The following is a 26,734-nucleotide window of genomic DNA, read 5'->3' on the forward strand; positions in this document are numbered from 1 at the left end:
AAGCCAGACACAAAAGACCACACGTTACGGGGTTCTGTTTCTGTAAGATGACCAGAATAGGAAAATTGATAGAGACAGAGGTATATTAAGTAGCTGGACTGTACAAGTGTACATGGTTTCTTTCTGAGGTGATAAAAATGTCCTAAGATTGATGGTGATGATGGCTGTATATGTCTGTGTACTCATGAGTTGCACACCTAAATGGTGGAATTGTTTAATATGTGAATTGTATCTCAAGAAAGTATTATTATTATTCTTTAAATATATAAATAAGAAGGTGCCCATGGCTTGGATTAGTTTAAGTCAGGGCCTCTGTCCCCAGTTCAATCATTAGGTCCAGCCTGGAGATAGACCATCTAATCAACACCCATAGGACTTTTACAAACATTTAATAAGAGGAGATCTGGGCATGAGAAAACACACTTGTAGTCCCAGCTACTGGGGAAGATGAGGCAAGATTGTTTGAGCCCAGGAGAGTTCAAGAGCAGCCTAGGCAGCATACCAAGACTCTTGTCTTTAAAAAAAAAAAAAAAAAAAACGAGAAAAAGAGAGAAGATGCATAAAGTTCTTGAAGGTATTGTGTCTATGCTGTGCAATTTTCTTTAAAATGAGTGGAAAGTTAGATTTAAATGAAACAACATCAAAAAGCAAAAACTGATCATGGGAAATGGGGAAGGGAGACAAGAAAATGAAGAAGTGGAAATGAATGGGACTGGGACACTGAGACTGTCATTAGCCAATACTCTAAAGCTTCCTTCCTGTGTAAAGGAGGAGGACACCATGCATGAGAAGATGACAACCTGAAGAAAAAGAAAGACCTCACGTGGGACTTCCCAGTGTCCATGCACAGGGATATATTTCTTTCCTCAGCTCCTGAAAACTTGTCCCGTATAAGTGTTTACTTATCAGAATTCAGGTGCAGATAAGAGAAACCATGATGGATATTTTAACCAAAAGCAACTTTACACAAGAATCTGAGGTGAGAGGACTAGATGAACAGCCACTGAGCTGGGACCCCTGGAACTCCCAACTCTAGCACAGAACAGGCTGGCAATAAACTTCTGCTTTCATCAAACTCAGACAACTGGGCCAGCCAGGAGGCCCTGTCCTCATTATGTCTCTCTAAGGACCAGCACCCAGGGTCACCAGGGAGACCCCAAATTGTAGCTGGCTCTGGGCATAGCTTACCTGCCAGCTGGGCCAACAAACAGAGATCTTGACCATTTGCCTCTGTACTTGATTTTTTTTTTGTATTCGAGTCCTGTACAAATGAATCTGACCAGCTAACTCATCACTTACAGAAGGCCGACTGCCAGAAATATGATTCTCCGCTTTCTATAGTCTACAGTTCAGGAAGGGATAGAGGACAGAGGTGATAATGGGTACTCCGCGACTCAGTCTACTCAATCTGCCACTTCATCTCCTAATAATAATAGCTGAAATTCAGTAAGGTAAACAACAAATCCTCTGAAATGCTTGGTAAAAAAAAAAAATTATCTACCCATTTATCCATGCATTCACCTCCTCCCATCCATTCATCTCTCCACCCACCCACTCATGGACCCATCCATACATCCATCCATCCATCCATCCATCCACCCATCCATCCATCCATCCATCCATCTACCCATCCATCCACCCACCCATCCATCTACCCATCCATCCACCCACCCATCCATCCACCCATCCATCCACCCACCCATCCATCCATCTATCCATCCACCCACCCATCTACCCATCCATCCACCCACCCATCCATCTATCTGACAGTCCACTTGTTTTTTTAAAGCACCCCTCTCACTGACTGCCCACTCAGATCTAGGAAGTTGTCTCCTTAGAAAAACCCATTCACTGGCTTTGAGAAGGCTGGTTGGTCCAAAGCAGTAGATAAACTGATTTTCCTTCTCCTCTGAAAATCAACTGATTCTGAAGAAGAAAAAGCTGTTGCCTAAGCAGCACTAGGCTGTCATGCTGTGGAACTGTTTTAGTTTTACAGAAAGGAAATGGGAAGAAATTCCAGATAAAAGTCTACAGCCCAGTGGTGAAGTCTTTCCCCTGTTAAGTCGGATTCATGTGATCCAAGTGCTTAGCGGGGGAAGCCCTGGGGAGAAATGCCCCCAGAAGATGACCTACGAGTTTTCCACATGAGCTCTAACCCAGGAAAGGCAAAACAGGCAAAAAGTTCCAAAATCCTGAAATGCCCAGAAAATGTCACTGAGTGTCCACAAGCACCCAGGTATGTTCTCACACATGAACTTTCACATTTTGTCTCTCTGTGTGTCTATTCAATTCTAATCACTGCCAGAAGCCAATTACAGTAGAATAGACTTCATTTGTCATTGAATTGTACACATTTGTAAGTCTTTGCTTTTAACAAATTTTAAAAAAAATAGATTTAAACCAATTTACTGGTGTCTTAATCTTTATTATTCTTGGCTAAAAATGTCTGGTTTCCTTTCCCAGATTCACATTCTGTCTCAGGAGGTGTTTTTGGCAGATGTTTCTTAAATTTTTTGCTGGCTCTTTAGCATCTCCAAATTTTTTTTTTCAGTACAAAATTGACTTTTCTAGCTCATGGGGAAAAAAAAACAATATTTTTCTAGACACAATAGTATAGCAACAAAAAATAGCATCTTCTCTCTGTTTTGAATACCAACTCACATCCATAACCAAAAACATTATCAACAGATTAAAAAAAAAGAACCAAGAGATTCAAAATAGTAGAGCAATAAAAAGGAAATAACATCAAAAAATGAGTAGTAAATGAAAAACTGTACTTACATGATCATTTGAATTATTTTATATAGTCACTTGAATTATTTTCTGACCAAGTCTCTGATATATTAAAATGTTTCTTTGTATATTTTATAATTAGAGACTTGCTCCAACTCAAGGAACTTATTTTTGAAATATTTGTTCCATTTCAAAATTATGACAAAAAAAAGTGATCTCAACCCAACTTTCCTAATGTGACTATCCTGCCCTTAAAACACCATAACACCACACAATTAAAACCCAGTGACCTACCCAGTGCCGACATCCAGGGAACAAAGTGCTGGAGTACACATGACATAATTTCAGAATAGGCAGCACACACCGTGGCCAGAGCCCTCCTGCCATCTGTTCCATTTAACCCCCAGACACTTATGTACAATATTGTTTCCTTCTCCTTCTTAGCCTGAACTTTTAAGCACTGCCATAAAAAACACATCATGTAGTAAGAGGAAGGAAATTAAAATGCCAATGGCAAGCAGGCTGAACTTCAATTTTTAAATTACCCTGTGTGCATCAGGCACTTGCCCCATTAGGAACTGGAAGTCAAACACATGCCAGGAGACCAGGATCTGCTGTACCCAGGGGAGCAGTCAGGTGAGGGCCCATCTTCCACAAAGGAAGCCCAGCCACCAGAAGACAGTCATTCAGCACACACAGCCTGAGACTCTGGGAAAGTTAGTTCGTTTTACCTGGTTGTTGTTGTTGGGTTTTTTTCTCCCTCTAAAACTTCTTTGCTAGACATTTGATTAGAACTGTTAAATGTCTTTTTTTTTTTAATTCAATCTTTGGGCACTGCAAAAACTAACAAAGTAAAAGGAGCTCACCAAAGTAGTAAAAGACATCATCATTACGTCAATATTGATCGAGTCTCACAGTTTCGTGACCTCAGATAAGTGACTTCTCTCTGGAAGCTGGTTTGTCTGACGGCGGTGGTATCTTGCTGATATCTTGCCTCAAAGGTTTATTTGTTGGTCTGTTTTGATCACCACCTAAAATAACGACTGAAAGCCTAGTCCACACTCAGTGCTCAACAGCTATCACTAACATCAAAATCCTGAATCCCCAACCTCGTTCTTGACCACTCCATCTTCCTCACTCTCCCCTTTCATACTTCATTGCAAAGGCCTCTGTACCACCTCACATCTGCTCATTTCCCTTTGCCTCCTTAATCTAAGCTACAATGATGGGATGAATGAGATGAATCAATGAATGAAAGAGGGGTCATTCTGTCAGTCTGTCACTCTCTGGAAATGCTGCCAGGGGTTAGATACATGTGTCAAGTGAAAGCTCGGAGATGACAGTGATGTGTACGAGGCACTAACATTTAAAGACACCTTTGCTTCTGGAAGAGACAATTAGCCCAGCCAGCTACATTCTGCCCAACTTGTGTGTAACTTGGCATGTTTAACCTAGGTGCAGATGTGTCTACATTTGTCTACAACTCATGCCGTGCATACTCAACATCCACAGAATTTACTATGCACAACACTCTGGTTTCTTCTTTTACAATTTATAATCATCTCATTTCCTTTTTGTCTTTTTCCTGTTGGGTTCACATACCTCCTGTGATTTGGTACCAAAATACAAGGCTGGGTCTGACTTTTTATTACTAAATTCTAGTGCCTGGAATAATATTCAACACATAAGAGCTAAATAAATACTTGTCAAATGGATTTCCTTTTCCCTCTTCTACTCTTCCCTCCCTTAAACCCATCTCCACATTGCAGTTGGAATAATTTTTTTTTAAAAAAATAGACATCTGGCCAAAACCATTCAATGAACAAAAAATGATTTCTGCAACAAATGGTACTGGATAGTCAATGGAAAAAATGAAGTTAGAACCTTACTTCACACTTATACAAAAATGAATTCAATGTGGATCAAAGACTTATATGTAAGAGCCACACTATAAACTCTTAGCAGAAAATATGGAGTAAAAGAAGCTGCCTCTCTGCTTTCTTGGTCTCATTACACGGAGCAGCCAGGAAACCAACCTCCTCTATTCCACCATCATGGGTGGGTGGGAGGGAGGAAACATGGAGCAAAGCTCCAAGACCTTGAACCAGACAATGGCTTCTTAGATATGACACCAAAAACATAAAAAATAAAAGAAAAATAGATAAATTGGGCTTCATTAAAATGAAAAACTTTTGTGCAGCATATAATACCATCCAGAAAGTGAAGCTAAGCACAGTGGCCTATGTTTGTAATCCCACTGGTAATCCCAGTGGCTCAGGAGGCTGAGGCAAGAGGAACACAAGTTCAAAGCCAGCCTCAGCAACACATCAAGCCCCCAGGCAACTTAGTGAGACCTTGCCTTAAAATAGAAAACATAAAAAGGGCTGAGATGTGGCTCAGTGGTTAAGTGCCCCTGGGTTAAATTCCTGGTACCAAAGGGTGGGAAAAGTGAGAAGACAACCCACTGAATGGGAAAAAAGATTTGTGAAACATGTATTTAATAAAACACTTGTATCTGTACTAAATAAAAAAACTCAATAATAAAAAGACAACATTTTAAAATGGGCAAAAGATTTGAATAGATATTTCTCAAGGACAACATATGAATGGTAGCAATACTTAGAAATGTTAGTAAATATAATTATAAATTCAGAGCTTATAATTATAAATGTGAAGTATAATATTTAAATGTTGATGAATATTATTAGAGAAAGGCAAATCAAAACTACAATGACATACTACTTTTATTCACTCACATGGACAGTTAACATACAAAAGGTAGACATGGTGAAATTGAAAATTTACACATTGCTTGTGAGAATGTAAAATGGTGTAGCCACTTTGAAAAAATAATTTGGCAGTACCTCAAATGGTTAGGCAGAGTTACCATATGCCCCAGAAATTCGACTCCTTAGCACATAGCTAAAACATGAAAACATATATCCACACAAAAAACTTGTATATAGATGATCATAGTAGAATTATTCATAAGAGCTCCAAAGTGCAAACAACACAAAATGGATAAATAGCATGTGGTATGCACATACAATGTAGTACGTTTTGGTAATAAAAAGAAATGCTATAACATAAATAACCCTTGAAAACCATATAATACATGAAAGAAGCCAATCACAATGACCATATATTACATAATTCCAGTTTTATGAAATGTCTGTAACAGGAAAATCTATAAAGATAGAAAGTAGATTAGTGGTTGTCTTGCATTTGGGGGGAAGTGAAAATATTTTAAAATAGACCTCAGCAATAGCTGCATGACTCTATCAATATACTAAATATGAACTGTATACTTCAAATGTGTGAATCATACGGTTTATGAATGTATGAATATGTAACAACAAATCTCATCATTTTCTATAACTATAATGCATCAATAAAATGTGTGGGGGAAAAAGTGGGATGAAGTCTTTACCTCCATAACAAAAAAAACTTATTTAAAAATAATTATGTCTGACTCCATCATTCCTTGGTTAAATTTTTTCAAAGGTTTCATATTATGCTTGCCAAGGATCGAGTGCAAATTTCAACCAGGCTTGCAGAACTAAGCAGTTTGGCTCCAGCTTGCTTCTCCAGCCTCCTTTGACATCACTGTTCCCAATACAACACATACACATACTAGTTTCTCAATAAAAAGCAACCAAATGATCTGATTTATAATACAAGTCAATGATACTAGCTATAAATAAAACCAACTTCACCCTTAAGAAGCATCATGAAAAAGAGAAAAGAATAAAATATAGACATTTCCAAGGAAGCATTTACCAAATTTCTGTCAATATTTTTTTTCCTATCTCTAGTGTCCAAGTGGAGACCCTAACACTCAGAATTACATTCTAACTCACATTCAAAAGGCTCTCTGGTTCCTCCAAAGGCTTATTCTTTCTCTTACATGGGTGTCGATTTCCCATGTGATTGGCCCAGAGCATGAATATAAAAGCAGCTAAATAAACACCCTAAATTGTAAAATAAATAAATAAATAAATAAATAAAAATAAAGGGAGAAACAGGTTGATCCTGTTATCATAAATATTTTTATTCTCAACTTTATAACCATCATTGCTGTCTGCATAACTTCAATAACTGTCATGAGATGGGAGTCAGCTGACTCGGGGTAAGTCAAGGTTTGGGTAAGGTACCACCCCACTCCCTTAATTCACAAACATTGATTGAATGCTCACTGTGTGTCTGATGTCATCTCAGTTGCTGGGGACAGAACAGAGGACAAAAGAGATAAAATTCCTGCTCTCATGAAATCACATCTGGGATGGATACAGATTACCAAACATTAAACAAAAATAAAGTATGTCAGGTGATGAGAGGTGCTTTCAAGCAAAATAAAGCTGAGATGAGTAGCACAAGTATACCAGGCCCTCAAGATAGCCTTGCTGAGAAGGGAACATTTGAGCAGGGACCTAAATCAAGGCTGTTTTCCGTGTGTGACCTGGAAAATCCTGAAAGGGTGTTGAGCAAGAAGCCTTCTCTAAAAGCTTGAGGAATCTGACATGGCCAAGAGTGTGGAAAGTGAGGGGAAGCAGTATCCCACTAGGCCTCCGAATTTCATTCAGAGAATGGTGGAAAGTCACTAGCAGGGATTTTTGGCAGAGGCACATAGCTACTTTTCTAAATCTTGCCTAATTAAAGCAGATAATCAAGGGAGGTACAGAAATCTCCATCAACCTATGGCATTACGGAAGCTATTAACTGTTAAGAATTCATTGTACCCACGGTCGAAAGTATGTACATATTGAAATACAAATGAGCCAATACCAAATTCATAATTGTATACTCATGCAACTTCTCTGTGTGTGTGTGTGTGTGTGTGTGTGTGTGTGTGTGTGTGTGGTGTTGGGATGGAACCCAGGGTCTTGCCCATGATAGGAAGCACTCTACCACTGATCCTCATTCCCATTCCCCAATCCATATAAATTTTTCTGTGTAATTCTTCTTCCAGACCATGACCCCATGGAGGCTGGACATGCACTTCTAGCCATCCATGGTGCCCACTGTATCCCCAGGACCCATGGCACAGTGTTCAGCAGGATACATCTTTGTGGAACATATCCTCAATACTCATTGTGCACATATACAGACAGATTTCAAAATCATCAAGAAACACAACGTCAGCTACACTTGAATAATCCTTGAGAGACATCTGGATTTGCAAAAGAGCCACAGAAAAAGTACTAAGTTATAAAAGAAAAACTTGGGAATCACTAACAGGTACTAGATTTCAGACTGGACTCCCCTAGAATCTTGACTGAGAATCTCAGTTCAGAGCCACAAGAGACTTTTCGTTTTCCTACGTAATTTCTACATAAAAGGTGCAGAACAAAGAATAATGCTGACTGTCTAAGATTTTGAAAAGTAGGCTAAGATAAATTTGTTCTAAATCAATATCCCTTGGTACAACCATAAAAATAAATTTGGATGGTATAATGCATATGAACTGGCAAAAATTTCTAAGCCAATAAACTTGCCTCTTAGTCCTATCAGAAACAACAGACATAGTAAAAATGATGCAATTTGTTACACAGAATTGTAAAAATCCCTTTCAACTTGGAAACAGAAGAAGCCGTTTCTGCTTTTTAAAACTTATATCAAATCTGAAATATGGAATGGTCTAACAAAGCCAAAAATTTAGTAAAAGAGAAGCATACATCATTTTTGAGAAAGGGGGGAATTCAACACAATGAGCACTATCTATATTTTTAAGGATTAAATTGCTAAACTTATTTCAAGACAAAATAAATCAAGTTAATCTTAGGATAGTCTTAATGGAAGATGTGGCATAGTAAACTAAATGCAATCCATTTTCAGTTCCATGAGATTATTCTTTACTTCTGCTTTTATCAAATGAATAAAATTTTGTCTTTTCTGGAATGGCATGGTTTTAAACAAGGAATTTCCAGGTATATTTTATAGGGCATATTTTAAAGGCTATTATCTCCTGCTCATGAAATTCTCCCCACTCATCACCCCAACCACACCTTCCAACCTTTTTACATACACAGACTCAGAGCTCTTAATATGACTTTGGCTAATAAAAATAACTTCAGTGAGGATGTTTATTAATTAGCCTGAGCAGTATGGAAACCTAAGCTTAGTATTGCTCTTGCTTTCATTATATCTCCCTAAGCAAGAGCAGGAACAATTAGATTCTTCTCATGTATCATCTGGTCCTTTAGAGTCCCCAGAGTTCTGGCAAACCTACAGGATTAGCCTTGCCATTAGTAGCATATGGATCCTACACCAAATAGGCTATGACTTGGCAAGAATGCTTAAAGTCTACCTTCACTCAAAGCCTTACGTATCAGTTACCTTCCCAGAGGGACTGAGTTATAGGAGAATCCTTCACTTCCCTTGACATTTTCCCCTGTCCTGAGTGTGCACCTCACAGAGAGATTTCCTACAAGGCTTCCCCAGGTTCCAAGGCACTAACCGGTGAAGATCATCTCGACACCTAGTAGTAGAGGAAGATGCTTGGGCTTCTGTGCAAATGAGAGAGTAGTGGAAGAATCCTTTTCTAATGGGGAACAACACTGGTTGCTTGAAAAACCTTGGCTCATAAACTGAAAAGTAAACATCAGTCTGTTGGATTCATCTGACTGAAGTAAAACAAGTTGGCCCAGGACTGAGACTGTAATCTTGAGTCTTTGTTTCTCTCTTTTTTCTTCTGCAACAGCGTGCACTGACTACGAATGGACATTTCTTAAGTGCTACATATAAGATAAATAAATAAGGAGGTATGTTCTACAGCCTCAGAAAGACTGACAGACTGTATCTGGGAGGACATGGATTTAGCAATTCCTACCTGTACCTGCACTGAACACCTGGCAGCTGCTGGTGATTCCACTAGGCTTCACCTCCTAAAAGTTTCACCATCTCCCAATAGTGCCATCAGCTGGGGACCAAGCCTTTAGCATCTGTGCCTTTGGGGGACATTTAATATACAAACCAGAAGAGACCACTTGGATTCAAACCTCAAAACCATTCATCAATAGCACAGGATCTCAGAGTCATATCATTCCTCTTCTGTGCCTGAGTTCTCTAAAGTATAAATCTCTTTGAAGTCTGTTTATGGATTCTGAGGCAATACATGCTCAGTGTTTACAGAGGATCTGATCACAGTGACTGAGGGTGAGCATCACTTTATTAACAGTGTTCCCCACTAGACAGCTGTATCTCTGGGCCCTAGCCAGGCTCCCATTCAGGGACCTCACATTATGAACTACGTAACCATATGTAACTTAACTGCCCCTCTCACCAGATGAACCTCCCATCTAGCAAAGGTTGTGCCCCTAGTCCTTAATCAATAACCTTTATCAATAGGCTTCTACCCTGAGGCCCAGTCAATTCTAGGGGCTGAGTAAGGGCAAGGCAAACACCTGTTCAACCACATGGAAACAAAGGCATTTCAAAAAATAATGATCAGACACTTCACAGGACAAAACAGAGCTGAAATAGGCCCCCAAGATGTTTAGGAGTCCTCTCCTTCTCCACAGAATTCTCTAAATACACGTGATGCTGAACCAAAGAACTCTTCAGCTTGACACAATCTGAAGCAATGGATGAGTGGATAAAGATAACAGTATATTTACACAACAAAATGGTATATTCATCCATAAATAAGGTTAAAATCCTGTTATCTGCAGCAACATCATGTTAAGTGAAATAAGCCAAGCACAGAACGACATTGGTAGAAGCTGGGAATGTCAATCTCATAGAATAGAATAGTGGTCATCAGAGACTAAGAAGGGTAGATAAAGGGTACCAAAATATAGTTAGATAAGAATAATTAATTCTACCTTTCTGTTTGCAAATTTATGAGTGTATATGGGGCCGGGGATCAAACCCAGGGCCTCATACACATTAGGCAAGCACTTTACCATTGATCCACATCCCCAGCTCTTGGTTCTGCCACTCTGTGGCATGGTAAGGTACCTATATTCTGTATCATTTTATGATATATTCTAAAAAACTAGAAAAGAAGCATCCAAAGGTTCTCAAGACATAGAAGTGATAAATGTTTGAGATAGAAATGCAAATTACCCTCATTTGATTGTTATACATTGTATACATATATCAAATTATTGTACCATATTCCACAAACATGTACAAATATAATGTATCAACTAAAAAAGAGAAAAGTAAGTTAACATCATCTATAATTTTTTTCCTTTAAAAAACTATTTCATCCCCTTCAACCTTAATACTACATTATTCTGAGTTTTAGCAATTTGAATATAATGATATGAAGCACCAGCATTTTAAAAACACTAAATTTAAATGTATATTCACATATTCATGTTTCTACATAGAAAGTCCTATTTTCTTACTGTTATTTCCTGTATCAAAAAAAAATCAATATGTATTCACCATGATTTTATAAAGAGAAATTAAGGTTCTAGTATCTGAAAAAAGGCAATGTTGTGATAACACAGAACTTGAAATTTCTCAAGCTCTAACATCTTCAAACAACACCCATCCATGAAAACAAATTAGAGCAAGGAAAAATGCACGAACGATTGACAGATGGTTTTAACTCGGCACTTGTATATTTGTGAAAGGATTATCTTTGAGCTGGTATATTTACTTTGGTCTTTAAAGACTGGTATGTCCAAGTGGTGAAAGACACCAGTATGAATACTTGCTTAAAATGAGGAGAAATGCTTGCTCTGTTTTTCTCGGATGACCCAAGTGTCAAGAATTTGATAGGATGATGAGGGTAGGGGGTGTCTGTCTGTCTCTCAGTCTGTCTGCCTCCCTCTCATCTGCAGGCCTGTCAGGAACTAAACCGCTAGAGACAACAACGCTCTGGAACTTTGGCACAGCTCAGTCAATTGATTAACAAACAACAGAAACCAAATCATTCAGCAGACTCTCAGTCCCTGATGACCCAGCATAGCTCTGCAGATGATAATGGTAATAAAATTTAGAAATCGCCAATCACAAAACTCAAATTCAGCACAAGCTTCCAGAGTTTGGCAACTTTAGTCAACTGCATCAGTCTAATGTCGCAACTGTGGACAATTTACTTGTGACCCTAGATGGGACCAAAAATAAATAGAGTTTCAAGAACTCTGGGAAATGAAAGACTTAAATGTTCCTCTCTTGTCATTTGTTTCCTCTTTATACAAGTAAGAAATTGAATCAGAGAGGCTTAAAACTGACAAGTGCCTGGTTCTTGTGCAGTGCACCCAGCTATGCATTTCAAACTGGAAGATGGCAAAGCTCCAGGATGGAGTATGCCACGCAGTTTTCAAAGTCATACGAGGAGTCCTGCCTGTCAAAACCAAGAAAAGGAAAGCATCGATAATTCAGGAGGTGATAAATGAGGGAAAGTGTCAGATGTACATACAGGAAAATGGAAAACATAATTTTCTCTGGGACCAATTAATGTATGAACTACTTTGCATCCTCTCAATCAGAAAGGTGTCCGTGTTGCCAGGAGAAGGGTTTTTTTTTTTTTTTTTCCTAATGAAAGTTAACACAACACTTTCTTGTATTAATGAAACACATTCTGAACTAGTTCACAGGAAAGAGAAGAAAAAGCACTTTAAGTACAAATACCATCACAAGGCAAGACCTGGGGTTATAAATATTCATGACATAGTCCACATGTTTAATTAAGCTCTGGACTTGACTTTTAAAAAAAATTTTTTTTTCTGGTTTGTTTTACTTGTAGGAAAGATGCCAAATATTATGAGCTTCTGCTTCAGAGTTTTGGACCACAGTTTGGCCTCCTATCACCCTGTTTCATTTGGCAAGCAGGATTGTCAAGAATGACAAGCACCAATGAATTAATCATTCATGGATTCAGGGAGGGGGAAAAACACAAGAAAAAAACCTGAAAAGTGACGTGTCTGTGAGCTCTTCTGACATCTCACATCGGTCCCAATGTGTTGAGAGCAGCACACAAGACCAACAGGAACTCAAGCAGAGCCTGTGACGGCAACTCTTAGAGTGCTTCCAAAGAGGGAAGGTCTTTGCTATGGCCAGAGCCCAGTTTGTAACTGAGCTTCTTTCTGTTCAGAGAGACCATCAATTGAAGGGAATGTCTGTCATGTAAATCATGTTTTAGAACCACAAAGAAACGGGGATCTGCTCTTGAGGAAAAGTGATATAACAACTGTATAAACAACAACAAAAATCTAAGAAATGTATTCCCGATTACATGCAGGCTATTATTATAGATCAAACCTCATAATTAACTGCCCCATGGTAGATAAGTCTTTTTGTTTTGATTGCCTATAGATTTTTTAACAGAAAAATATCCTATATTTTCAAACTTACAGTAAATATTTTTCCATAAACTATATCTCTCCTCACCAAATAATTTTATCAGTTTAGGACATAAGCAACAAAAATTGACAGGTTAATTTTTCCCTATTTCTCACCTGAAAGAATTATATATAGTGATAATACACAACTTTTAGTGCTGGAAGTATGGCTCAGTGGTGAAGTACTTGACTAGTATGCATAAGGCCCTGGGTTTCATCCCCAGTACCACCAAACCAAACCAATAAAACAACTATAACTTTTAGTTGGAGGGTAATCAAAACATCAGAAATTTTTAATAGTTAAAAGTTGATCTGTTGAGTGATTGGTAGAAATGATTTTCTGCAAGAGTTATTTACAATGAAAACAGCTCTTCATTTCTGAACATGTCACTATCAAAATTACCTCTAATTTCAAAAAGTTTTCTTATTATTGTTCATTTTTTAAACCAGAAATAATTGCTTATAAGTAATTTCCTTTTCCTACTTGAGATTAATACTCCAAAGTATCAACATATTCTGGCTCCTACAATGGTTCAAATGAGCTACTTTTTTAATATACTAAAAAAAAATGTTTAACAAGATAATCTGCCTTCTAGAGAAATAGTGGTAAAACCTAAAGGTAGAAAATACATTTTTTTAAACTTTTGGAATTGAGAGACTGCTTTCATTAAGATATTGCTGGAGAATCATTACATTTGAGAAGACTCATCCTCAACAGAGTAATGAGAAGTCAGTGAAGACCAAAGAAAATTGCCTTAATCATTCAAATAATTGCATTCTTTTTAGAGTCAAGTGAAAAAATTCTGTCTGAAAATGAATCCTACTGTAATTGCATTTAATCAACAAATGTGCAAATATATGGTAAGCCATAATACAAATAACCCAGGAAAGGCTTACAGCCTCGACAATTTAATAGTGGTCCCTGGAATAAAATGTCAACATAGGAAGCTGGCTTACACCGAAAATGCATGATGCTGAAACATCACAATGGAAGAAACTAAAGTATTATTTTTGCAAGTGTGTGACTGGATCCCTACCAACATGGAGGCCAACCAAAACACAACTGGTGGTACAATTCTAATTACTTGTCTGAACTCTGTTTTAACATAATTCTGTGTATAATTCATAGGCTGAATGATATCACACATAAAATGCCCAAACTTCTGATTCCTATTATCCATCATGCCTCATCAATATGAAGAGCTAAGATGGGGAAGAGACTAAATCAGAAGAGCCAGTTCTTGCTACACTAAGTGGTCTAAAGTAGGACAGAGGTACAGGGTTTTGGATGCAGACTGCATTCGAGGTTTGAGTTCAGATCATGGGTAGAAGACTGAGCCAGCTATAGGAATGAGACACTGTCAGGGGGTTAACAATGCTGGGCCGTTTTATTCAGGAGGACAATCTGTGCTGCTAAATTTGCAAGGGAGGGTGTTCTAGACACATATTTTCTGTCATAAAATAGTCTCTCAACTGCTCCCCTTTCTTAGTGAGGCTAATGAACTACAGCTGGGGCTCAGAGTCCAGCCTAAGCTTCTACAAAGAGAGAAGAATTCAGGTATGGAACTGCGGGCCATCTCTCTCCTACTCTAAGTCAAATAACTTCATTTTTCTCAAATGACGAGAGCAAACTCTGCTGTACATTTCTATGGTGCTTACCCATGAATCCATTCTTGCTTTATGGAAATCATCAAGTATCTTTGCAAAGACTTACCTACTGTGTATGATTTAAAAAAAAAAAAGTCATTGACCTGAATATCCATCAACCAGAAATAGATTGACTGTTTTCCTACAACATCAGCTTTTAAAAAATATTTTATATTACTACTTGACATAGAAACTGTTTATAACTTTTCAATATGCACATATTGCATATATAACCCCTCTTTCAATAAAATATTTTCACAGAAGGAGGTCTAGATTTTAGCACAAATTCTTAACAGCAAATCACTAGTTTGCGACATTGTGAATGTTGATTTCTTTTTTCTTGTTTATCTGTATTTTTCTCCCTCTCTCTCTTTTTTTTTTTGCAAGAGTTATAAATCATTCTTGAGAGTCAGAAAAATAAACCCAAAAAAGTTTTTTAAAAACATTTCATGAGGCTGTTGCCTTTTTCTCTCAACCATCTTTATTCTTTGGTATCACAGTATGTTTTTGCATGTTTATCTTTGAATCTATCCTGAGAGGCAGAAGTCTAAACACATCCGAGAAAATAAATGATACCTTCTGAAACCCTTAATTTGCACATGCAGTGGAAGTCCCTGCTGTGGGTTTTCTTCCTACTCCTTCTCCTGTCCAGGGACATGGAGCCATAAATCATATCCACTAACAAGGCAGCACTTGGGGGCAAGTACAGAGTCATCTGTACTTGCAGGGCACTGTGGCGGGACCATCACTGACTTTCTTACGTGGGGGCCACTGATGATATTTTCATGACCCTTTTCCTGATGAGACAGTCATTTAAGATTTCTGAATATTCTTAAGAGGTCAAAGTCCACCCCTCTGGTAGTCTGTGCTTCAAAACTTATTTCCATTTTGACAAAAATAAAGACTTCAAAGAAAGAGAGAAAATGAGAAAGAGGAAAGAAACTTTTTTCTTTTCTTTTTTTTTTTAACATATTGGAAATGGTTTACACATTTTCTAAATGCCTTCTATCCTTTTAGAGAATGACGAATCCTGTGAGACTTTATGCTGAATATGACTAAATATTTTCTACAGTCTGAAGAATAGGGTAAAAGCAAAAACTGTAAGATGAAGTTGTGAGTATTAATGGGACTGAATGAGCTCACACAGCCAAGTAGGTAAGCACAGGTTCTGACATTGTTCAGATCTAGGATAAATGCTTCTTCTTCCATTATGAGCTGAGGACATGGGCAAGATAATAAATTTTAATTTCTGAGGCCTTTGATTCCTCATTTATAGAAACAAAGACAATGCTTATCTTGGATCAACAAATACAAAGAGTGGAATTTCTGGTGTCGATTTAATACAGTCATGCCTACTGATGCTATTGAATGGCTCTGGCAATGCAAAACAGAGTGGAGCCATCAAGGAGACAGTGAACTTCAAAGATTAGTAAAGGTGAGGAGTGGGCAGGTGCAGGTGGGGAGATGATGGCTAATTCTGCTGATAGGTCTTGAATTTACGGTGCCCAGGGAATGTGGGTATGAAAAAGTCCGAGACTCAGATGGGGCCTCAATGGATAAGCAGATTGTAGAAGTCCTTGCTCTCCATCTTGAATGCCAATCAGAACCAACCAGGTGTGTGTAAAATTCCTAGAGTTCTGATTTAATTGCTCTGGGATAGCATCTGGCAATCAGTCTTTTTATTTTCATTCAGCCAACATTTCATTTGAACATTTTTTTACTCAACACACTTTTCATTTAAATAGATTAATTATTTTATTCATTATATTTTTATTGAGGTAAAATTCACGTAAGATAAAATTAAACATTTTAAAGTATAGAAATCCAATGGCATTTAGCATAATTACAATGCTGTGTACCCATCACCTACTTCTAATCCTGCCATACCTCATCATTCTCAAAAGGAAATCCTATACCCAATTAAGCAATGATTTCCATTCCTCCCACCCCAAGCCCCCAGCAACTACAAACCTGCTCTCTGGTTCTATGAATTTGCCTATTCTGAATATTTCATATAATGGAATCATACACTATGTGGTCTTTGTGTGTAAGTGTTTGTATGTATTTGTATGTGTGCATGCATGTGCATGTGAGACAGACTGGCTTCTTCCACTAAGCATGCTTTTGTGGTTTACCCATACTGTAGTATGTATCACTACTTCAATTCTTTTTATAATAATATTCCATTGCATGGATATACCATTTTTGTTTATCCATTCATGAAATCATGGACATCTGGGTTGTTCCCAATTTTGGGGTATGGTAAACAGAGTTGCTACTATGAATATGCACATACAAGTATTTATTTAAGGGCCTGTTTTTAATTAGTTGGAGTGTATACCTGGGAATGAAATTATTTGATCATAAGGTACTCTTATGTTTAACTTTTTGAGGACAATCTTTTTTTTTATAAGGTTCTACAGATGATTCTATATAAGCTGGTATTGAGAATCATTAATGTGTAAGGCAGATAAGGTCATAAAAACAGACAGAATGCACATATGGAGCAGGAAAAGGAGAGGATCAGAGGCTGCCAGAAAAAGAGGTTGTAAAGAAGACAGATAAATAGGGAGAAGAGAGGTGTCACAGAAAGAGAAGAAACTCCCTGGAGGGAAGAACCACCAATAGCAAATGCCAAAAGGAACCGAAAGAGTCTATTGCATAAGGCAAGATGGAAAGATGGAGCATGCTAGCCTCACTGAGGGTCAGACTTTAAGAGACAAGGGTATACATGAGATTCAAAGAAGGCCAATACCATAATCTCTAATTCACTATTTGTACTTAAAGGCAAAGACCAGATCTTGCCTATTCTTCTATGACATTCAGAAGGTACAACACAAATATCAAGTTCACAATCAAAATCCTCTTTGACAAATTAAACTTCAAAAAATAATGGGCAACATCCCTGTCTTATACAGTGGTAACTGCATAAGATTACCAATCAGTAACTACCCCACTGACTGTATTATGACTTTTATAGGATTCTATCTACATGGAAAATTTTTAAGTACCAAAATATATAGTTAGCAAAAATGTTTGATTCAAATTTCAGTAAACTACTTAACAGATTCTTGCATTGGTGCTTTTTCTACTGATTAAAGTATCACTTTAGTTTAAAGGTAGGTACCCATTTTTGTGTAACATTCACCATTTAAATTTGTTCTAATTAGCGGTACATGACAATAGAATACACTTTGACATATCATATATAAAGGGAGTGTAACTTCTAATTCTTCTGGTTGTACATGATGTAGAATCACACCGGTCATGTAGTCATATGTATTTATACACAGGGTAATAATGTCTGATTCATTCTACTATCCTTCTCCCCTTCCTTCATTCCCTTCTGCCTAATCCAAAGTGACTATTTAAGAGAATATGTAATTATTTTACAGAAGAGCTCTTTTCTGAAAAAATAAATTCTTTTTCCTTCTGTAATTAGAGAAAGGGGTAACTCCTACATGGCTACATTTTAAAGACAGAAAGGGAGAATTAAGACTGACCTCATGTTTGAAGCGACATATTAAAATTAGCTTAGGTTTAACTTCTTGATGAATGTGTACACATGAAATATATAAGTGCTCTCTTTAAGGCTTTTTATTTAAATCTGAAGTGTGAGATCAGCCAAGAAATATCTCAACAGCAGGAAAGTAGTGCAGCATCCTGGATTCTTCTCCTTTTCAATTAATGCTTCTATTTTGTAGACTGTCACAGTATTTAATTTGAAATTTCCCCTTTCTGTGCCAATTGCAGTTTGAACTCCTTCCTGCAATATCCTTAAGCATACAGCCGTATGTGACACACAAAGCACCGTGAAAACAGCTAAAGCAAGAAGGGGGAAAAAGATGTTTTTCTTTAGTATCGAGCACCTGGCAAGAAAAGAGCATGTTCCCGTAAAGCCTTAAGGCTTTCCTGGCTCTCCCCTGAGAATCCAAACGGACGCGTTCTGGTTTCCCTTTAAAAAAAAACTTTATAAGGTTTTAGCACGTTTGCCTTCAAGTCACAGGTCAGCAGACTTTTCCACGCTGTTTCTCACTGTTTCTGGTGCTGCTGCTCATTTCTAGCCACTGACAAGCCGCTCCCTTACCAACATGGCGGTTGGCAGGCAGACGTGACCTGCTCACCTGGACTCTAGGGTCAGCACAGTGACAACCTCCCGTGTTGAGGAATTCATAGAAATCAGGTGCCTGCCCCTGCCAGCGACTTCATGCCATAGACACAAAGGGAAAACCATGGGAAAAAAAGCTTCCCATCACCTCTCTCTACCCTTCTTGCCATCTGCATGTCCTTGGCCTTTGGTGGTCATTCATCTTTCTAGGAGTTTATTTTCTTTATGATTCTGGCTTTCAAGTCTCTATCAGAACTGGACCTCCACACAGCCAGGAGTCATGGAACGTAACAATGTCCCCCCTAAAAAGCCTTCCCAGGCTCCACGAAGGACCCATAAAGACCAGAGTTGAATCTTAACACAAAAATTGGTATCATCTGAACCCAACCAGAGTTCTTCATTGACCAAAAAAAAAAATATTTACTGAACATTAGGAAAAAGGCATCAGAGCCCCACAAGCCTTGGGAGTTAAGTTCACACATTCAGAACAAGGAGCCAAGTAGGTGGGACCCTGGTAACTTCTCATGCTGGCTTGAGGCAGATGTTTTCAATATTTCCCCTTGTTGAGAATAGGACCTAAACCTCTGAATCTTACTTCTTTTGTCTTCTCAGAAGGCAATAAAGAAAACAAAAACATAAAAGACACTGAAACTGCCTTCTGCAAAACCTGTGAACCAACAATTAAAGATGATCTTGTATTTTTGTTTTGCTTATTTTTTTTATATATGTAAAACTTGACACCTAGAACTCCCTCTTGCACCAATTTCTTCTACAGACACACAGGACGCAGGCATGTCAGGACATGAACTAGGCACAGCCTGCAAATTCCCACCTGCAGCATATGACCGCTTTACAAGACAGCGCCAAATCGAGGAAGCTTCTCCGGACTTCGAAGGAGAGGGCATACTTGAGGGTATGGCCATCGATGATTAGAGCCACATCATTTTCCTTGCCCAGCAAATCTCCAAGGTCTGTGCAATGTTGGGTGATGGCTGCCCGAGTGGCCTGAAAGAAGAATGGAGGGGATTATTGTTACTGTGCGTTTAGCATTGGCAAAACAGAATTCAAAGGCGATGACCTTGAAATGAGAACATGCCCGTTCTAATGTAAAATATAGAAACAGTTCAGAAATCCTAATATTAAAATTTGTTGGAATGCCCTCTAGAGATGGGCAAAAACTTGCTCATAGTGAGACCCATTTGATATTTACAGTAATCCACTCGACTTGGGATCTACAGCTGGTCTAGGGATCCAAACTCTTCTCCACTGGAACTTTGATTACTAAAGATTTAAGGACTGGCTTTCTCTCTTTACACTACACACATGTTATCTTTGGTGCCTCTAGAATAGGAAACTATATGAAACTATATGAACAAACATGTTTTTAGGGAAAAAGATAGCATTATTAGAACTCAAATGGCAAACTCTATAACATTAAACTGCCAAAACCTAACAAAACATTCCTACCAGCCAAAATTAGTACCCTGGTGTGGTGCTTGTTGTCACATGGAATTAAAGCATAGAAACATTATTAATATTGGGAAAAAAGACTGGCTCAAATATTAAAAATGCAATTTGAAGTTTATTGAAGTACAAAAGTCTGGTGAAATTATTGTCTAAACAATAATCTTTTGGTTATTAAGTTACATTTACATGCAATTTATCAAATAATAACATGCATTATGATCTTAAAGAAATATGTTTAACAACAGGAATCCTGCTCCCTCCAGTTCAGTTGAGGATCAGCTGTTATTGCCAAGTGAGAAACAGCTTCCATTGTCTTAATGTTCATTCTCCCAGAAAGACTTTTTTTTGGTACCAGGGATTGAACTCAGGGGCACTCAACCTCCGAGCCATAACCCCAGCTCTATTTTGCATTTTATTTAGAGATAGGGTCTCACTGAGTTGCTTAGCACCTCACCGTTGTTGAGGCTGGCTTTGAACTCGCCGTCCTCCTATCTCAGTCACTGGGATTACAGGCATGAGCCTCTGTACTTGGCCAAAATAAAGATGTATTTTGGAAGGACATTTTCTGAGCCCTGCACTGCACCCATGCAGCCTGAGATCTAGTCCCAACCTTCCACTTAGTACCTCTGTGGCCTTGGGTGGGGGAAGATACTAAACCTCTTTAAACTGCAACTACAACTTTCTCATGCATAAAATGGGGTTAAGAACACATTATGGCACTTTTGTTATGAATAAATGAGCTAATCAATGATAAGTACCTGGCACTGGACTTGGTATACAGTATACACTTAATAAAACCCATTTTCTCCTTAATATTCATTCATTAAGAATTTCCTATATTAAGTAAAAAACACATAGATTCTAATTCCAACAGTGAATAAATACAATCATTGATAATGCTTCATTAATGATGTAATTATAGACAAATAATAAACAGAATAATGCACCATGAGATAAAAGTCGTACTTTTATTAATAACGAAGACAAAACTGTATATTTGCATTGATAATTATGCATTTCTGATCTCAATAAGCATCCTGAAAATGTCTATATTCTCTTAATCCATGAAAACAGCCTGTTCTTTAGAATTTGTGTAGGGAGAAGAAAATTCCTTCCATTTAGGAAAATCTGAGTTTGACACCTAGGTGTGTTCCCTGGGGAACTTGGACAGGTCTGGGCAGTGCTGCCAGCGGTCCACGCATGGAGGACTGAAAAAATCTCCTGAGAAATATGTCACCAAAGGGGTGAAACTCAGTAGGCAGATTTGTCACCCTGTAGGCAAGCAGACCTCAGGGCAGCCCAGTACTTTTTGCTTCTCTGGCCATCCCCGTGGTCCTCTACCTGAATCCAAACAGGGACGTCAAGGAACAGAAGTCCTTGAGTCACAGAGACCACTGCCTTCAGCTTGCTCTTGCACACGTGCTCTCTCTCGCTCTAGCTCTCTTTCTCCCTCTCCCCCTCCCTCTTATTTTAGAGAACACTGCATGAGCAGAGACATATAGAGTCCTATTAGAAAGTCACCTTTTATGCTTGGGGCTGCTGCTGGAGCACACTGGAGGACACAGTGGACACCAGCAGCCTTCCTTCCTTGGCTCTAGGAGGAGTGGGGAAGCCCCAGCTGTGAACCGCTGGCCCCTCACCCATATGAGTGAACAGGACTAGAACAGTAGGCATCACCAGAACAAGTCTGGGTACTGGGAAGATGACTGTCAGAGACGGGGTGCTAGAGCTTGAATGTGTCCCCAAAGTTCACAGGCTGTGACTTCATCCCTCACAAATGGACTATCATCGTAAGTGTGAGAGTGAGCTTGTTATAAAAGTCAGTCTAGCCCTTTCTTGCACACGTGTGTGCTTCCTCTCTGTCTCTCTGTCTGTCTGTCTGTCTCTCTATCTAATCCTCTCACCTTCTTTTGCCTTTCTACCCTGGCATGACACAACAAGAAAGCACTCATTAGATGTGGTCCCTCAGTCTTGGTCTTCTCAGCTTCCAGAACCACTCATCAAATAAACCTCACTGTTTGTAACTTACCTAGTCTGTGGTCTTCTGTTAACAGTCATACAAAACAGAAAAAGACACGGTAACTGAGAAAGCTATGTTCCTGAGAGGTGTGCAACCCACCACTCAAATGTGTAGGGGAAGGAGCTGAAAGAGAGCTGGAACTGGAGTGGGGTGCAGGGACGGACACAGAGAAACCCACCCAGCCACTCTTCCTGAAAGCCTTTACCGTCTCACAAGCAGCCACAGCCAGGGAACCACGGGTCCTACACCAAGGTGTGATATTTTCAGGTTGAACCACAAAAAGTGCACTCTAGTCCCCCCCGAAATCCCTATATCAAATCCATAATTCCCAATGAGATGGTTTTAGGAGGAGGGTCGTGAGGAGGTGGTTAGGTCATAGGGTGGAGCCCTCGTGCTGGGATTACGGTATCTTCTTCTCTCCCCAACCGAGACCCAGCAAGAAGACAGTCATCTGCAAAAAGCGACCTCACCTTGATCTTGACTTCCAAGCCCTCAGAATCATGAAGAATCAATTTCTATCAGTTAAACCACAGAGTCCCTGGAAATTTCACTGTAATAGCTGGAGCTCAGAAAAAAAAAAAAAAAGTCAAGCTCTTGAGCCCACTGGTCATGCAGCACTATTTTTGTTATTATGGGTACATAGAAAGGACACAACTTGGGATCACAGCAATGGGAGGATACACAGTAAGTGTTACAGCAGTGTTTACTGTCTGGACTGAGCCTTCTAGAACAATATGGTAAGTGCCATTATAGACACATGCATAAAGTCCCTGTCTTAGTTCCTTTTGTGCTGCTGTCACAGATTACCTGAGACTGGGAAATTTATAAAGAACACAGTTCATGGCTGTGGAGGCTGGAATGTTCAAGATCAGGGGGCCATGACTGATGAGGCTCTTCTTGATGGATTACCCCATGGCAGAAGGCCAAAGAGAGAGCAGGAGATCAAATGTGGAGCCCCAAGTTCTTCTATAATTGGATCAATGTGCGGAGTCCTCATGACCTAATCACCTCTCATTAGGCTTCACCTCCTGTGACTGCTGCATTAAGGACTGAGTTACCGACACACGGAACTTTAGGACACGTCCAAACCATCACAGCCAGGAATGCAGTGAGGACAGAAGGGCAGGACAAGGCCTCCTGTGCTGGGATCCACGTTAGAGGGAATGATCCCCCTGACCCCCTGGCTGAGTCAAATCACAAAGTGTCGATAAAGTAGCAGCCACCCTCTCCACTTGCAAATAGAAAGGCAAACTTTACTAAGTTATGCTAGAGTAATAAAAAAAATTGACATTTACATTCTGTTGAGCAGTGATTTCCTCACACAGTACACTAATAGTTTTCTCAGGCAAACAATTAATAAGCAGTCACATGCTAATTCAATTAAGTAGTTGCATGAGTCAGACCTATTTTAATCACCAACCAGGATATAGTTACTGGAGTAGCTACTAAGCTCCAGTGAAGATGGAAAAATGAATACTAAGCATGCATGTCTCATGTAGTCTACTCTTAAAAATCTAACAGAACAATCAATGTGACAAACACACAAAAATAAGGATGAAATAAAGCAAACATAATAATCTCCTATCTATCATCACCATTAGACCCTAGCCTGCTTTGGCTCATTTTTGTGGTTGGCTAGAATTACACTAAATTGTAAATTCGATGAAGGCAGAAACTCCCTTTGTCTGAATAAATGGACCAGCGAGTGAGAAGCCAGGAGGAAAGGGGGCAAGTACTGGGGAGTGATGTTGGCCATATTATATTGCTATACTATGTGCATGTGCAAAAATTAACAACAAATTCCACCATATGTACAACTACAACACACCAATACAAAATGCAGAGAGAGAGAGAAGATTAAAAAAAAAGAAGAAGAAGAAGAAAAGTCCTTTTGCCAACCTCTAATCACGTTAACCCATGGCAGATGCTCAATAAATATGTTGAACTTGCACATGAATTTATGTGTCGAAGTCTTGATTCTAAATACTGCCATGTAATATCTAGGAAAAATCATTTATGGGTCCTGAGGGCATCTTTTGACTTCCTTATGAACTACTTCACCTTCCTGGCATTTACTGCCTTACATTTTCCTTAAATGACTGATCAGTCTCACTGCTTACTCCTCATCTCTTGGCCTTTTTGCCCTCAGCTTCCTCTACTCCTAACTGACTTTTCATCCTCTTCTGTCTTCGCTTCAACTGCTCAGAATCCCACTTTTCCTTCAGAGACTGAAAACCTTTCCTAGCACTGAAGCCTCTGCAGATCTCTCCTCCCAGCTCCACCCTTGACTTGTCTCCAGCCTCTACTTTGGTTTTAATTCCTACACTTTCCATGCCCACTCAGCAATCATCTTTGATCAAACCCAGACTAGCCAGGTCCACCACACACGTGTGGAGGAATATAGGTCCCTTCTGTGCAGTTCTCCAGCAAGCCAATGGAAGGTATTACTATCACAAACAGTTCCTTATTCTCAAATGGACTATGATTCAAAAGTCTATTTGTAAGGTAGTTATTGGGCACTTAGAATCCATTTTCCCAGAGGAACGATGTTACAAATTGTGGTTGGATCTCCGGGCCTGTTAATGCCTATTTAGCCCAGTTGCTAGAATTTATACTGCAGTCTCTTATTTTAATAAAAAACCAATTACTGAAAGTTACAATGGACTTAGCTGTTATGAGGGGAATAGGGAGTTGGGGCTGGGGGTTTCATTCCCAGAAAGATAAGAAACATTCCAACATTCTTAATTTGAATTTGGCTTCTAGGTGTTAATATCAAACTATATATTTCCAGCTGTTCATTCATGTTCTACAATTTCATTTTCCTTTGCAATTAAAAACACACACAATTTAGTGCCAACGTGAATGAATGCAACCTATGACTGTCCCTTTAACTATGCTGAGCAAAGTCTACTTTTCTCTACTTGGGTTCTACAGTAAGCCTTGTATTTTTAATCACGAGGTCAGTGCTGGCCTTTGCATCTCTCATGTTTGAAATAAAATTATACAAACAGCATAAACAGAAGAGATGAACACTTCTGGATGCAATTCTAATAATTTGCAGAAGGCAGGAGTTTTCTTCAAAATCAAACAGTTCTAGCAACACTGAAATCTGTCAAGGCAGGTGCCCTGACTGTGAGCTCAGCAGTGCCATAAGGGATTTCTTAGAAGCCAGGGTAGCAGCAGCTGCGTCAGCCCTCACTTTGATGTTCTGCAAATTCCAAGGGGCTATGAGCTGACCATGCCAAAAGCCAGGCTGGTTCAAGTTTCATTAGCAGAACTTCGACCAAACCAGGCTTAGCCTTCAAGTTCAGAAGCAGATACCCTGCTCCTGAATTAACCTTGTACAAATGAGTATCTAATGACTGCCTGTCCTCTAGACCACAGGTTCGGTTTTGGTGTTTCTTCCCCATTCCCCATTCTACCCATCTACTACTCCTGTGCTTTGGTGATTGTCCCCTGCATCTTTTCTCTCAATGGCCCCCTCCCATTCTTCAGATAATTCCCACTGCCCAGTTTCTCATACCTCAGATAACTGCACCCATCATATTCCTGCCACTTTTCTTTCGCTTTGATGATTATTTTCACTTCTAGTATCATCATACCTATTTCTTGATAGCATCGATATTGTCTATGCCATTACATTTTTGGGATTTAATGGGTGTAAGTTTGTAAAACTTAACACAAAACTTGTAGAGCAAACTCCTTGTCAGCTATCTGTCTGCCAAACTGACCTCAAAGGAATTGCACATGGCCTCTACAGGAGTGGCTGGTAGCAGGCAGAGCTAGTACTCTCATGCTAGGGTGTTTGCTTTCCTCCAACCCATGAGAATTCTTCACTTCATGTGTATGCTTTCTTTTATTTTTATTTTTTTTTTTGATACACATGACAGTAGAGTGTATTTTGACATATTATACATGCATGGAGTATAACTCGTGAGTATGCTGTCAAGGACTTCCTGTAATACTAATAATTTTAAGGAAGACAGAATGATACCTTAGAGATATCACCCCAACATTTTAAAGAGGTATTTGGCTTCTTGCCTGTGAGCACCCAGGCGCCTATCTGGTACTCTCAAGGTTATCTTTTACTTCTACTTCCCTGAATTCATATTTTTCTGTACTGGTCATCCCTACTTCCCACAAAATGTTTCTATTTCATATAAAAAATTCTGTCTCAGAGTAAATCAACCCAATTTACTGAATTCACAATAATGCCCTTCATTAGTATTTTTTTTAACCACAATTAAGATGCAGAACATATTCCATTGCCCCAAAGAGTTTTCTCTTGCCACTCTGCAGGCAATCCCCTCCCCTCATCCTAGCTCCTGACTTTTATTACTATAGTTCTGCCTCTTTTAGAATGTTATAGAAATAGAATCAGTTTGTAGTGTCTTCCAAGTAGCCAACACTTAGCTCAATGCTTTGAGGTTCACCACTGTTTCTGAACATACCAAGAGTTCA

General features: G+C 39.0%; 1 protein-coding gene across 5 annotated transcripts in view; it reads right to left on the reverse strand.

Annotated features, from left to right (window-relative positions):
- Atp8a2 (ATPase phospholipid transporting 8A2) overlaps positions 1-26,734 on the reverse strand; it is a 639,008-nt gene that overhangs the window by 292,656 nt on the left and 319,618 nt on the right. For all 5 annotated transcript variants that reach the window (XM_078015676.1, XM_078015677.1, XM_005337571.5 and 2 more), the window contains one exon: positions 19,619-19,791. In XM_078015676.1, coding sequence (XP_077871802.1) covers positions 19,619-19,791 — 173 coding nt within the window. The remainder of the gene's footprint in view (positions 1-19,618; positions 19,792-26,734) is intronic.

This window comes from Ictidomys tridecemlineatus, chromosome 6 (genome assembly GCF_052094955.1).
Source record: "Ictidomys tridecemlineatus isolate mIctTri1 chromosome 6, mIctTri1.hap1, whole genome shotgun sequence".
Lineage (NCBI taxonomy): Eukaryota > Metazoa > Chordata > Mammalia > Rodentia > Sciuridae > Ictidomys > Ictidomys tridecemlineatus.